Source organism: Carex rostrata, chromosome 34 (genome assembly GCF_964058835.1).
Source record: "Carex rostrata chromosome 34, lpCarRost1.2, whole genome shotgun sequence".
NCBI lineage: Eukaryota > Viridiplantae > Streptophyta > Magnoliopsida > Poales > Cyperaceae > Carex > Carex rostrata.
In genome coordinates, this window is record NC_135951.1 from 4134439 (window position 1) to 4149614 (window position 15176).

The 15176-nt window shown below is 33.6% G+C and overlaps 2 protein-coding genes across 3 annotated transcripts in view; both read right to left on the reverse strand.

Moving 5' to 3' along the window:
• Positions 1-15176, reverse strand: part of LOC144549089 (RNI-like superfamily protein) — a 72189-nt gene that overhangs the window by 21597 nt on the left and 35416 nt on the right. The window lies entirely within an intron of this gene.
• The window catches only part of LOC144548813 (uncharacterized), a 29762-nt gene continuing 21008 nt past the window's right edge, over positions 6423-15176 (reverse strand). The window contains exons 2-4 of the mRNA XM_078297531.1: positions 8459-8541; positions 7488-8369; positions 6423-6536 (exon numbers count right to left, since the gene is read on the reverse strand). Coding sequence (XP_078153657.1) covers positions 6423-6536; positions 7488-8369; positions 8459-8541 — 1079 coding nt within the window. The remainder of the gene's footprint in view (positions 6537-7487; positions 8370-8458; positions 8542-15176) is intronic.

The following is a 15176-nucleotide window of genomic DNA, read 5'->3' on the forward strand; positions in this document are numbered from 1 at the left end:
AAATATACTATAAAATCTAAATCATACCTGCAAATTTGTTGGTAAATGATAGTAGCTCAATTTCAAAACCTCCATCACATCCTTTGCTTGCTCTAATTTAAATAGATACCCGTGATTCAAAACTCTTTTCCAATACTGGTGCTCTATACGTGAATTCAGCAAGCTTCCAATCACCTTTGCTACCAATGGACTACCTCGGAGCATTTTTAGTATTTGATCTCCAATTGCTTGCAATTCTCTATGATTGTGAAGGATAAAATCACGAAATGCATAGATTTGAAAGAGCAATCGCAATTCTTGCTCTCCTAAGCCTTGTAATGATAGATATCACACTTCCAAGCAAGTCTGTCATTGATTTCATTATAGTAGTAAATATGATTTTACTACCTTCTTGTACATCAAAGGAGCAACCAGTTGGTCCCAGTCACTCCTTTTCTCATCATCCCATGAGTGTGGCTAATTTGCTACCGGAAGCACTTCGACCGAGGTGCTTCTGGGGCTATATTAGCATATGTGATGTTCAAACAATAAATCCAAACCGTTAGATGTTTAATCTATATTAAAATCTACTTGGAGACCAAATTTTACATTTTTTGGAATTTTTTTACTATTTATTAAGATGGTTTGAAAATCGCTGTTTTTATTAAAATTCTGCACCATAAAAAACAGCGACTTTCAAACCATGTTAATAAATAGTAAAAAAATTCCAAAAAATATAAAATTTGGTCTCCAAGAAGATTTTAATATAGATTAAACATCTAACGGTTTGAATTTATTGTTTGAACATCACATATGCTAATATAGCCCCGGAAGCACCTTGGTCGAAGTGCTTCCGGTAGCAAATTAGCCACACTCTCATCCCATATATCATCTAAAACGGGAAGATTTTTTTTTAAATTAATATTTTCTTTCAAAGTCTCTTGAAGCGCGTTTAATGGTTTATTATAACAATTATTTTCTCCTAGTTCATCAAGTATCTTTCTCGTTATATCTTCAACACTGAAGTTAGTAGAAACAGTGGTTCCTGGGGATTGAATGTAGATTGAATGTAGTTGTTACAGAGGTTCCTGTAGATTGAATGTAGTTGTTGCAGAGGTTGCTGGAGCTTGACTTCAAAATCTCAAGTCTTCTGCATTATTGTAGAATAACATATGCTATGTGGCATTCACAGAGTTACAATCCCTGCAGGATAGCAATACAAAACAAGTATTTGGTAAGGAAAGGAAAAGTGGAAGCTAGCGTCAATGACCCGCCACAGGGCAGTCAATAAATGCTGTATCGGATTTTTGTAGAAACACGTTTTTTGGTGGGACACATTGCTTCAATTACTATTGTCCTTCTATATTATGTAAATCGGTTATCTGTCTGCAATCCGTCCTTTTTCCAAAAGGACGTTTTGGTTGAACTTATACATCACTTGCTGTCACAAACTAAAATTAGTTTAATATAAACAACAAAATTTTATAGAAGAGAGAAATTTTAGTGTTCTTAATAGAGCAGTTGTTAATAGCCCATGCCCATCCCTCAATTGAGAATTATTAATTTAGTTTTGATCGTCCAATGAGGAAGCGACAGAGCCCGTTTCCTTTGTGTTCACATCCGCTTGGTACTTAGTTCTTACTTTAAACAAAGGTTCTAATTGGTGCTTACTTTTAGTGTTACCCAATGATATTTCTAATTTAAAGGAACTGATAACAACTGATATGTTTGGTCATTGAAGGATTCCAAATCCTTATAGTCACATAGTTTGGATTCATTTTACATTCTCTCACTTTCCATCCATAGCCATTCACACACTTTACATTGAAACATTTTCTTACATGCTGTTTGTATGATATGTTCGGTTGAACTTTAGATAATCTACATGACTTATTGGTTTAATAGTATAGCAGAGTTTTTGAAGAGCCAAAATTATTCTTTAATTTCTTTTCAAACAGTCCTTATATTAATTAAGAAAACAATTGAAAAAAGATTACCTAATAAAAAAAGAACAAGACGATTACATACAAGTTATTGGAGAAAATTGGAGAAAACTTATGTTATCGTGATATTTTTCTATTTCATAAAAATTTTAAATGTTTCTAATCTTGAAAAAAAATAAAAATGATAGTTTTTTTTTCTTATAATACTTAATTTATTATCTACATAATCTAAAAAGATTATATTTCTAATCTAATTTACCCCATAGGTCAAGAGCAAAAAAAAATTATTACTCAAATTTTTACATGAGGTGACAATAAAAAAGTTTATTATTATGTATAACACCTTTTGCTCGGGTTGTTGATTTTCCCGGCAACTGGTGCTGACTTGAGGCTTGAGCCATGTTGATTGATTTCCGGTATGCCTATTCTGATCTGACCTGGGGTTTGGTTTTATTTTGCTGGTCTGGGTGACTGATTTTTTTGTGCGTGCTTGGATGCCTTGCTGACCCATCCACCTTGTTCTGTCTTCCTGTTTTGTTGTTGCTGATTGATGCATTGTTGGGGCTGTTTTGAACTGTGCTGTGGTGTGGTTGTGCTGACTTGCGAAGTGTTGGTACTGTGCTGAATTGTTGTGTACCAGACCTTGACTTGACAGGGACCAAATCATAAATAAATTAATTCAGGGGTTGTTGTGCAAAAATACAAACTCTTGGGAAATTTTGAAAATAGGGCGGGGGGGGGGGGGGGGGGGGGGGGGGTAAGGTGCAATTTTACATTTAAAATTGGGCTTGGCCCATGTGATTGGATTCGGCTGAAAATTAAGTTGGGCTTAGGCCCTTGTATAAAAATAAAGAAAAATGAAGTTTGGGCTTTTGTTTCTGTTGGGATAAATTGAATTTATTAACAAATTCAGAAAATGCTTGGGCCTTTAGTAATGGGCTTGATAGATTTAAATCCAAAAAGGGAAATTTAAAATTATGGTATTTGGAATTTGTTTTCCAAAAAGCGTAATTGTCGGATTTAAAATGCGGCTTTCAAATTTAAGTTTTATAAGGAATCGAATTAAAATCGGATGCTTACGTAAACTTAAATTAGCTCGGGAGATGATTATACCGTCCAGGGTCTTGATGCCTCGATGATAGCTCATAACATAATTTGAGCTGATACTAAAATAACCCGATTGGACACTTGTATAATCCCGAAACAAACCTAATTAAAACACCCAACACATTAAACTAAAATAAAAGTTTCATAAATTTTTTTTAAAGTTAAAATAATTCTTTTAAACATTTTTCGAACTTGTACAAAAAAATTCGTTGCTAACTAATAAAGGACAATTAATTAGCAACGAAAAATATTCATTATGGACTTAGATTTGAAACGACTAATTAAACGTAGAAATTAATTTAGTTATAAAAATAAAGAATTGCGCGACTTAGGAATAAATTAATTAGAAAACGCGTAAAATAGTTAAAGGTTCCGTTCTTAAAATTTTATAAAAGAATTATACATCTAAAATATAAAATAGCTTAACTATATTAAAACGGATTATAAAATTTGCAATAATCATATAATTAATATATTTTATTAAAATATTAGCATTAGGGATTTTAATTATAAATTAACTTTCGAAACCGAATTTCGATCAATTGAAATTAATTGTAGCTTGTTTAAAATAAATCAAAGTAGATAGGCAATTAGAATATATTAGTTAAGTAAAACCCGTTAATTTACCGTAGCTCTCGAATAATTATTTTTATTTGTGAATAATTCGACATTTGAATTTCTACAAGCAATATATCTTCAAATTAAATTATTAAAAATATGAATTAATTTAGGATTAAATTAGATTAATTTAGATCAAAGTGAATGATCACTATCTGACGAACTTATAAAGAAATTAAGATTAATGCTAAGCTCGATGACATGAAAGTAAATAATTAATATGTGCCTAACTGGATCAGTTAGACTGACTGAATCGGTAATTTTATAAAACTGAAATAATCAAGAATTTAACTTGCACATTAACTGGGATGAGGGTTAGAATAAAATTAGCGTAGATTTTAATTAGTTTAAATTACGTGATCACAGATCAGTCAACTCCGTACGAGTCCGACCCGTGGGCCAATCCGACTGACCCGCAATTCAGAGCATACGCGGAGCACGCTGATTTTTAGTGACAGAGACTCCAGCCCCCTCAGGTGTGGGATATCTGAATTATTTTTTTCGTGGGCGTATTCTTACCAGTCGATCCATCTAACCTGACACTATAGGTAGAATTGGATAAACCCTGAAAAATCTGAATTTACTGTATTTTAGGAGTAGAGTAATTAAATAATATTATATATATATTATTAGAATATTAGGTTATTAGTTTGTCTTCTTCTCATGGAAGACAATATATTATTATTTTACGTGCATACGCATGCATTAGTGAGAGCTGAGCAGAGCCGAGTGACTTCGTTCTGTCTTGGTGTCACTTGGCATGAGACGGCCCGACAGCCACTGAGCTGAGGGTCACTTGATCCTTGAATGGCTTTAGGATTATATTATATGTATAAACTTTGATTATGTATCATTTTCGATCATTTTACTATTTGACGTGAGCAGTTCTGATCTCGAGTTCTGTGGCACGATACAATTCGGGATTTATTCCTTGCCAACATTAGGAGCTACTTTGCCTAGAACGGAAGTTCCAAAAGTCCAATGTGGGCCTTGTGGAATGATGTGCAAGTGCATAATGTCGACGAGCCTTGATGCACGGGGTCGACGAGCCCCTGATCCTATTGGTCTGACCGGACGGTAGAGTTCTCTCCTGCTCATGAGGGAAGAGATTAACAATTTTACGACTTGCATTGTATGATTTCTCCTATTTTATATGTTTGGGTGATGAATCGTTAGGCGAGATGACACACCGGATTTTGATATAACCATTGGCTAGTATGCTATTTATCTTGTGGGCAATGCTCGATGTCACTAGGCAACGTGTATCATTGCACTCTGATCACAGTCCTTGGATTATATTGTTTGGATCTTTGATCCTAATGGCACGGCACGGGGTGATTTACCTTATCCATATTATTATTATTATTATTATTATTATTATTATTATTATTATTATTATTATTATTATTATTATTATTATTATTATTATTATTATTATTATTATTATTATTATTATTATTATTATTATTATTATTATTATTATTATTATTATTATTATTATTATTGTATTTGGGCACACAGTGCTAGGAGTACTGGATTTCGGCTTGATTTCTATCCGATATTACACCTTGATTTTATTTTGGGTGTATTCCACATGTTGGCATAATAGAATAATCGCATCATGGCATCATTTAAAAGTATTGTAAATTTTATTAGATATTAATATAGGTTCACACATGTGCATATTTTTAATTGTATTCATTTTATAAATAAAAGTGCTTTGACCGTAGAGGATCCCTGAGGGGATAATTCTGGGTCACATATTGGGCGACTCGTCGCTCACCCACAAGTTATTTCGTGGATTTTAGGTACAGCATCTGGCGATCCACAGCAGGAGTTGTTCCCGATGGCCACACCGTTTGATTAGCAGAGTTAGACTTTTGATTAGGTTTAATTATGAGCCTCATATTTCTTGTGTTATATATACGGGCTCGGTAGATCTTGTATCCCCTTTCATTAGATGATGTTATTTTGGATCCGAGACGGATTGGACTACATGATATTTATATTTGTATTTTATTATCTGATATGTGACTGATGCTGATGTTTTATATTATCATGCTTCCGTTGTTGCTTGATTTATTATTTTGTTTATCTTAGCCTTGTGTGCTTAATGATTAATTAAGCACGAGGCGAGGTTGATCACGCCTTAATTCAAAATTTTTGGTTTGGAGTGTGACATTTTTAGAGTACCAAATAAGTACCTACGTAATTAATATCACAGTACATACAATCTCATCTCCAAACACAAACATTAAAAAAAAAAAAAAAAACTATATATCATAACAAAGCCCTATATTGGATCAGTTACAAGGCCCACAGTATTATCCAGCAAGAAAACTAAAGCCCATCTTGGGCCTGTATATGACTGAAATATTCAGCAAGGGAACCACATGCCCTTTTTGGGCCTTAATATGACTGAAATAAAATTCGACTCGGACTATTAATTAAGCAGGATGATATTGGACTATTTTATATTATCCGACATTAGAATGAGCTGAAATTGGGACTATAGCTATATCATGGGTGGTTTTTCCGAAATTAATTTCTTATAGTTAAGTCAAAATAATAGGAGCTTCTAAAATGATTCTTTTCTAACATATGGTTTATTTATGACTAATGTTTCGATCTCTCGAACCGTCGCTCCCAGCGCGTCCCCCAACTAGTTCAATTGTGGCTAAGCGCCCACCTTTAAATACTTTCCCCAATAGCTAATTACTACCACTAACAATTTCCATTTTTTGAATCACAATTTCTTTTCATTTTACTCGGTGCTTAGCTTCCTGAATCGTGATTTCTTCCCATTTTTGAATCGCGCAGAGATATCTTAGGCTTCCCTGATCTCTCTTCATCCCACGGCTTCTTTGATGAGCTCATCTTCTCTGATTTCTACGATCACGGACATCCTATCTCACTGTTCAGCAACCTCTTCTTCTCCGATCATCATTTTTCTTCTATGTCACTGTTCAGCGAGATTTTCTTGCTCCAATCACCGTGTTTTTGTTTGATATGGCCAAGCAATCATCGTATTGGAGGTAACTATGTTACTTATTTTGTTATATGTTGTAAAAGTTGATTGTGATTGCATTTCGATTTGGATGTAGTTGATGTTTTATTTTTAAATGCTCTACACCTGAGATTTACATGCTTCACACTTGAGGTTTAAATGTTGTTTACGATGAATGATATCTAAACTCTTATCGTTCGCAGTTTAATGTCCTGATGCATGAGTTTCAAATGCTAGATTTGGCTGTAATTATCGATGATTTAGTCGAATGCTCATTTTAAATGCTTGACGAATGATGTTTAAATGCATGAATTTTGATGTTTAAATGATAGATTTGATTGTATACGGGAGTTTGATTTTTTAGATGATCTTATATATTTAAATGATTAGTAGGTTAGTTATAGATGTTTACCACTTCACGTTTAGAAGCATGATTGTAGTGTCTGACGGGTGCATACGAAGTTTGTGTTTTAAATTGTTATGTTTCAGTTGTAAATCACTAGTGGAGAACATACAATTAGTGTCGCCTTAAAAAACTGACACTAATACATTAGTATCGGCTATTTACAAAAAACCGACACTAATAATATTAGTGTCGGCTATTTAGATGTAGCCGACACTAATAACTAAGAATTAGTGTCGGCTGTTAACAATTAGTGTCGGCTCTTTATAAACAGCCGACACTAATACATTAGTGTCGCCTTTTTATAAACAGCCGACACTAATTCTCAGTTATTAGTGTCGGCTATTTATAAACAGCCGACATTAAAGCTAAAAAAATTTCATTTTAAGTCTCGCGCACCTCTTTCAAACGCACGCCTAGGGTTTAAAACATCTCCTTCACTTCGCTTCACGCTTCTCTCCGATCCGTTCACTCCAATGAACGGTGCGAAAGGCATGTTGTACTTGTTTGTCTGATAGGTGGTGTCGAAAGTCACGACATCACCGAACTCTTTGTATGCTCTCCTTCCTCTACCATCAACCCAAAAAATATTCTTGACAACACCATCCTCATCTGCCAATATTGAATAAAAGAACTCGGGATCATCTTGCTTCTGTTTGAAATACATCAAGGTTGTGTGAACATCAACACCTATGAGCTTTGCATTATCCCCCGCTATCAGATTGCTTATATCTTTTTTCTTGAACCTAATATTCCCCTTACCATCATATTGGGCACTCATATATTCGTGAATTTGCGTTGTTCCCACATTTTGAGCACTCAATTTACGGATGGTGTCCTTCTGACTTCCCGTCATGAGCTTATGGGATCGCAAATTTCGAATCTTCGAAGGGCTTGTGATCAGCTCATGCTTGTGATCCTCCTCAAATACGCTCACTTTCCATTTTCCACTCCCCATTTTTCTGATCCTAAACGAGGCTTTACAGTCACACCTTGTAATCCCATGTTCTTTCTCAGGGGTAACAAATTCCATCGAGCATCCAATTGGCCTCTCTTTTCTTTTATGCCACTCTGATTTTCCTTCTTTGGAACAAACATACCGAATCGATGACAACCCATTTTTATTAGATGCTGAAGAGGCTTTGCGAACACTAAATCCAGCACAAAGTGCATAATTGTTGTAGAAAGTGTATGCCTCTTCATGTGTGTTGAACTCCATGCCGACATACGGCTTACTTATATCATTTGACAAAGGCTCATCAACAACTCGTATTGCTTCCTCATAATAGATGTAGGGATCGATGAGATCAGACTGTTAAACATAAGCAAACCATAATCACTAAACACTCTTACTTAAGTTGCAATGTATATGTTTTAACAATATAAAATAATAAAAATTACCTGCATATGAATTCTCGGATTATTTTCATCTTCATCGACATAAAAGTCATTTGAGCCTACCTCTACACTATTAGTGGAAAGGTCTGTCATACCAAAACAAAAATGACATCAACAAAAGGCAATGACTGTGTACCTAGAAAAAGATCAAAAGTACAAAAAAAATAATTTAGATGCGCATGGCAACAAAACATAATTTAGATGCGCATGGCAACAAAAAAATAATTTAGATGCGCATGGCAACAAAATAAATAATTTGAAAATACAACTGTGACTGATTTCATTAGACTACATATATACTTAGAAAGAGATGCGCATGGCAACAAAACATGCCAATTCTCAGTTCAGAAAATACAAAGAGATGCTTAAAATAATTTATAAATTTTATGAACATTCTCATTAATACCACATGGCATACTGGTACGATTTTTTTTTTTTTGGTGAGTGAATCCCCATAGGCGCTAATTTAGATGAGATGAACCAGATTACAACTTGTCTAAGATAAAATTAATCTAAACCTGAATGATTTCAGCTACCTGCAGCCTGGAATATAGAACTCAAGCTGGAAGAAAAAAAAGCTAGGTGAGGTAAACCTGGATTCGCGAAGCAGCGACTAAGAGAGGGGAGAGCGACTGAGAAAGAGACCGTCGGAGAGCCGCTCTTTTCTTTTTCGCGTGATCGCCTGAGAGTCGCGACTTAGGGTTTAGATGGGCGCCGCTGCCATTTTCTTTTTCGCGTGAGAGAGAGAGAAGGAGAAACAACGGGAGTGGGTTTAGGGTCTAATGGGAGATCTCCATTTCTCAAATTTCAAAACGATATATTAAGGGCTCTGTACAGGAGACGTCCAGTTCCGAATTTTTGACATCTCATCATCTCCGATCAGCACTACTTTTGAAGCAGATCGGAGGGTCAGAAACGTGAATTAATACAGTCGGTTTAATTCATGAAGTAGCGTAGACTAACTCTATATATATATATATATTTTTGATATAACTGATAGTGGCTATCAAGGAAATTACATAGAAAAATTGTAATGAGATTCTCCCTGTGGCACGGATTGAAATTGAAATTCTTGTTTAAGAACTTCCCTTTTAGGGATCCTCTCAGGCCAGAATACCTTAACTACCGATCAACAAACAATTTGACAATTTCTATGGTCCGTATGAAATTTTTTAAGTAATAAAGATTATTTTTTATAAATGATTAAAAACTTAAAAATGGAAAAGTTTAGTAAATGCGACTATCATGTTATGATATAATTATCTTATGATGACAACATGGAAAAATGTCCAAAATAAAAAATAAAATGAGAATAATATACTAATATAATAGTTTGGAGGAATGTGAAATATCCGAGGTTGTGCCAAAGCCAAATAATTAATTTGCCAAAATACAGCACGCTAGGGTTCCCAAGGAAGGTATTCCGCAGATTAGCATATCAAGGAATGTAATAAAGGACAACATGCTCTAGCTGGAAAAAAATAAAACTTTGGTAATTGTACAATTATCAAATTGAAAAAAAAAAAACACGTGGGGTGTAAATGAGTTTATAAAATTAAGTACAATAGTAATGATACTATAGAACGGTATAAGCTAGGCAATATTAGTTCCAAAAGGTTTATATATTCAAATATATGGGATTGACTTTAGTGAAACCTTTGCACCATTTGCACCAGTGACAAAAATCTATAACATTAGAAGTTTACAACTTTATTTTATATTACAGTAAATAATAATTGGAATCTATACCAAATAGACTAATAACAGTTTTTTTTCAAGGAACACTTAAAGACAAAGTATACATGAACCTACCTCCTGGTCATAAATTGCAAAATAATTTTAACCTAGTGTGTAGGTTAAATAAATCAATTTATAGATTGAAGCAATCTTCTTGAGCATAGTATGACAAGCCTAGCTCTTATTTGAATTAATGTGATTTAAAATTAGCAGTTCCGACTATTTCTTATTCCCCAAACTAAAATAATGGAGAACACGCTATCCTTATATTGGTCTATGTAGATGACATCAAAATTACTGCAAACAACATAAATGAAATAAAAATAATAATAAACGAATAAAAAAAAATTGATATCAAGGATCTTGGATATCTAAAATATTTTTAGGAATGTAGGTAGCTTACTCAAAGTTAAACTAGGTTGCAAACTTTTCTCCGCACACATTGATGACAAATGTAAATTAAATAGTGAAGATGTAGAATTATTAGAGAATTTTAAAAAAAATTCAAAGACTTGTCGGAAAAATAATTTATATCATTGTAACCTATCTGGATATTTCTTTTCTAGTATGCCAAATTAGTAAAGTGATGCATTCACCTAGAACACCTCACTTAGAGGCTATAAATGAATTTTTGAGATACCTAAAGAAAATATCCAATAAGAAATTGTAATGAATGTGGCTATTCCAATGCAGATTGGGCAGGAGTTTTGATAGGAAATCCACCACCGACTTTTGTATTTGATAGGCGGGAATTTAAATAAATAAAATGTCGTGGGACGATCTAATGCGGAGGCGGGTATCGAGTGATGGCGTCAATTGCAAGTGAATTAATATGACTCAAGCAACTTCTCAAGGAAATGGGCAATGAATTCAATCAAGCCATCACTAGTGGAAAAACTGAAATCAGAATCGGCATATTTGGATCGGCTGTATGAACCAACCGATACTAATACCTATTTGGATCTGTTTTATCAATAAAACCGATACTAAAAGCTAATGAAAGCACAGCACATGAACTAATTGGATCGGTTCCTAGCTAAGAACCGATCCAGATAGTATCTGGATCGGTTCTAAGCTAAGAACCGATCCTAATACTTGCAAAAAAAAAAACAAAGTATCAGGATCGGTTGTTTATAAACAACTCATGCTGATACTTTTTTTTTTTTCAAAATTGGTTTTGCAAAAAAAAAAAAAAAATATCAGCATCGGTTGTTTATAAACAACCGATGCTGATACTTTGTTTTTTTTTTCAAAGTTAGTTCTGCAAAAAAAAAAAAAAAAAAAGTATCAGCATCGGTTGTTTATAAACAACTGATGCTGATACTTTTTTTTTTTTCAAAGTTAGTTCTGCAAAAAAAAAAAAAAAAAGTATCAGCATCGGTTGTTTATAAACAACCGATGCTGATACTTTTTTTTTTTTTTGCAAAACCAAATTTGAAAAAAAAAAAGTATCAGCATCGGTTGTTTATAAACAACCGATGCTGATACTTTTTTTTTTTTTTTTGCAGAACTAACTTTGAAAAAAAAAATAGTATCAGGATCGGTTGTTTATAAACAACCGATGCTGATACTATTTTTTTTTTTTTTTTTTTTTGCAGAACCATCTTTGAAAAAATATAGTATCAGGATCGGTTGTTTAAACAACCGATGCAGATTATTGTATTATCAGTATCTCCTTCATCAGGATCGGTTGTATTCCGATACTAATATGTGTATATAACCGATCCTGATTCCATATTTTCCACTGGTGCATGCAAATGTATTGCGACATGGATATCGGCATTGCATTGATTCTGGTATGTCACAAACGGACCAAGCACATAGAGGTGGATTGCTACTTTTTTTGAGAAAAGATCCAAACCAAAGAAATAGAGATACCGTATATATAAACCAAAGAGCAATTAGCGGATGTCTTCACCAACGAGTTAGTTCCGAAACAATTCGACAGCATCACAAGCAAGCTAGGATTGTACAATATATACATTGCTAGCTAGTTTGATAGAGAGTGTTAAAATTATAGAAGAAATAAAATAGGATTGATCTCAGACACTCATCATTGATCAAAGAGCTAGGATTAGATCAAATAGAAAATTCCATTTATAGTAAGAAAACCAACGGTACACTAATCAGTAGGTACCAAAAGTGGAAAGAAAATAAAAGGCACGTAACATATCTTTGTAATATAAATAGAGCTACAACTTGTAATATTTTGAATACAATTAATACAACCTGTTATCTCCTCAGAATATACAAAATCATCACCATCGGTCGGGTCTACCTCTGTAATGGAAGGTAGCTAAGTGTGCCTTTTAAACAATGGAAAAACAGTAAACCACTCGTTTATTCATATAACAGAATATACACAATTACACAGACGATAGACAGATAACAATCACAACTTAAAAAGATATGACACTTAAATTAAGATGATAATACAAGTATTACCCAATCATGATATAAGCAAGAGAGGTTCACACCTTGTAGTACGCTAGAGCTTACCAACAATGATGAATTATATATTACGGTACACAGTACCAAGCAGATTATGATATTTTAGGTTTTTCATAAATCATAATCTGCATAAACACACAAGGTGGTCACATGATGCTACAAGGCGGTGCCGTGGAATCAAGGATGATGGTAGGTGGCCGGCTTGGCTCGCAGTTACTGGGTCCACTGCCCCAACCAGGCCCGCTCCGTCCGGGCCAACTCTCCACCCCGCAAGAGCAACACCTGTAGTTGTTGGACCATGTTGTCCAGCATGGACAAGGACGAGCACAACAAACAAGTGGCGATGGATACGTCAGCGGCTTCTCCTTCTCCTTGCAGTCGCATTCGCATTTGGATTTGCATTTGCATTTGAATTTGTCCTCACATTCTTTCCTGCATTTCTCCTCACATTCTTTCTTGCATTTTTCGATGCATTTGCTTATTTCCTCTTAGATATTAATACTTTCAGTGTCATATGTAAAAAATACTTAGATATGTATACCTTTGTAGTTTAAATACTTAGAAGATAAAATATTAACTTTTAAAAAAAGATTAATGATTTGATGCATAACTTGTTATGATTATCCATTTTCGAGTTTTCCAATCATCCCCGCATCAACCTTGCTCTAACAAAAATAGTTGACCTCATAGGTATAAATACTTCAGTACATAAGTATAAATACTTTCAATACTTGGATATTAATACTTTTAGTGTCATATGTTAAAAATACTTGCAAGCATAAGTATAAATACTTGTGCAATGACAAGTCTGAAAGTACGCCATCATGTATCTCATTTGAAAGAGAAAATTGTGCAGATATTAATACTTTAGAAAAAAAAATCAAATTGTGGAGATTTTGTGGTCCTTGCAGGAAGTTATCTTCATGCATTTAATTTTCGGTGGCCCCCCGAGGGTACAGTGGGGATACTATTATCTCCGCGCTACAGTACCCGCGCAATAAATAATTGTTCATCTCATAGCTATAAATACTTCTATACATAGGTACAAATACTTCCGTGCAAAGATATTAATACTTCAGGAAAAAAAAAATCGAATTGTGGAGTTTTTGCGATCCCCATAAAAATTTATTTTTTCACATTTAATTTTCGATGGTTCCCATGTGAGTGTTGTAGCGTGAGTACTGTTATCAGCTCCCAAAGATAAATATGCTAATTTTTTTTGTTAAGGTCGCTTTCTAGTACAATTACTTTGACCGTAAGACTAAGAAATTAAAGACTAAAGAGACGATTGAACGCGCTAATTATCAACGTGATTGACTTGAAGTGCTTGAAATTCCCAAATGTTAATTCTTTTAAGTTGCAAAAATCAAGATAAAAATATATTAACAAAAATAAAAATAAATGCTTATATACGTACAATCAAAGTAGTTCAAAAGTCAAAAGAGGCGCCAGAAATTTTCATGTCGATGGAAAGATAAATATGCTATTTTCTTGGTTAAGGTCGCTTTCTAGTACAATTAATTTGACCGTAAGACTATGGAAATAGCTCCTCGGCTTGATTGACTTGAAGTGCTTGAATTGACTAAACTTTATAATTTCCTTGGGAATTCTAAACATTGATTTGTTAAATCGAGATAACAAATGGACACCCAAAAGATTGCAACATTAAACTTTCCACTCTGCAAGAGCACTAATGAAATTTGTCATGAATTAATTATTAATGGTCAATTATTGAGTGAGTTTATGATACTTTAATTACAGTATGTAGTTTGGTTGGTGTTATGAATTTATATCTCTGTTTTTAAGTTTCAAGTATTTAATATATATGATCTATATATGAAAATATATATACTTGAAGATCAAATTTTACATTTTTTTCAACTAGATAGAAAATTACTACTTCCATATGGTTCATAATCTTTAGATTAAGTAATTTTTAACCTATCTAAAAAAAAGTAAAATGATTTTAAAAATCATAAAATTTTATCTTCAAGTATATTTTTATATAAAAATTATGTTAAGAGATTGTATCAACTATTTAGAATCTGAAAACGAAACTACCAAGTACCAAGTATAGTAGCCTCACTCGCGAATTATAAATTAAAGAAATTTCCGAATGCTAATTGTTTGAAGTTGCAAAAATCAAGATAAACATATATATGAACAAAAATTAAATAAAAGGTTATATAGGAATAATCAAAGTCGTTCAAAATTCGCTTTAATACTAAGACTATGGAACATGGCCACCTAACACGTAAAATGATCTAACCTCCTCAACTTTTGTTTGAGTTGAGACCTGCTGCTTGCGGTGATTCCGGATCTATCACAATTTTTTTTTCTACTGATGTCTGTTACGGGACACTGAGAAATAGGAATTCCGATTACATTTGAAATTTGCCAATAGTGGTGTGTTAGATGAGGGTTGATCAAGCTTCAGTCGAGAAATGTTTTTGGTTTAGTGGCAAAGGCACATAACTTTTATGTGGAAGGTTATGAGTTCGAAACTCACAAAGTGAAAAAATCTTCTATATTA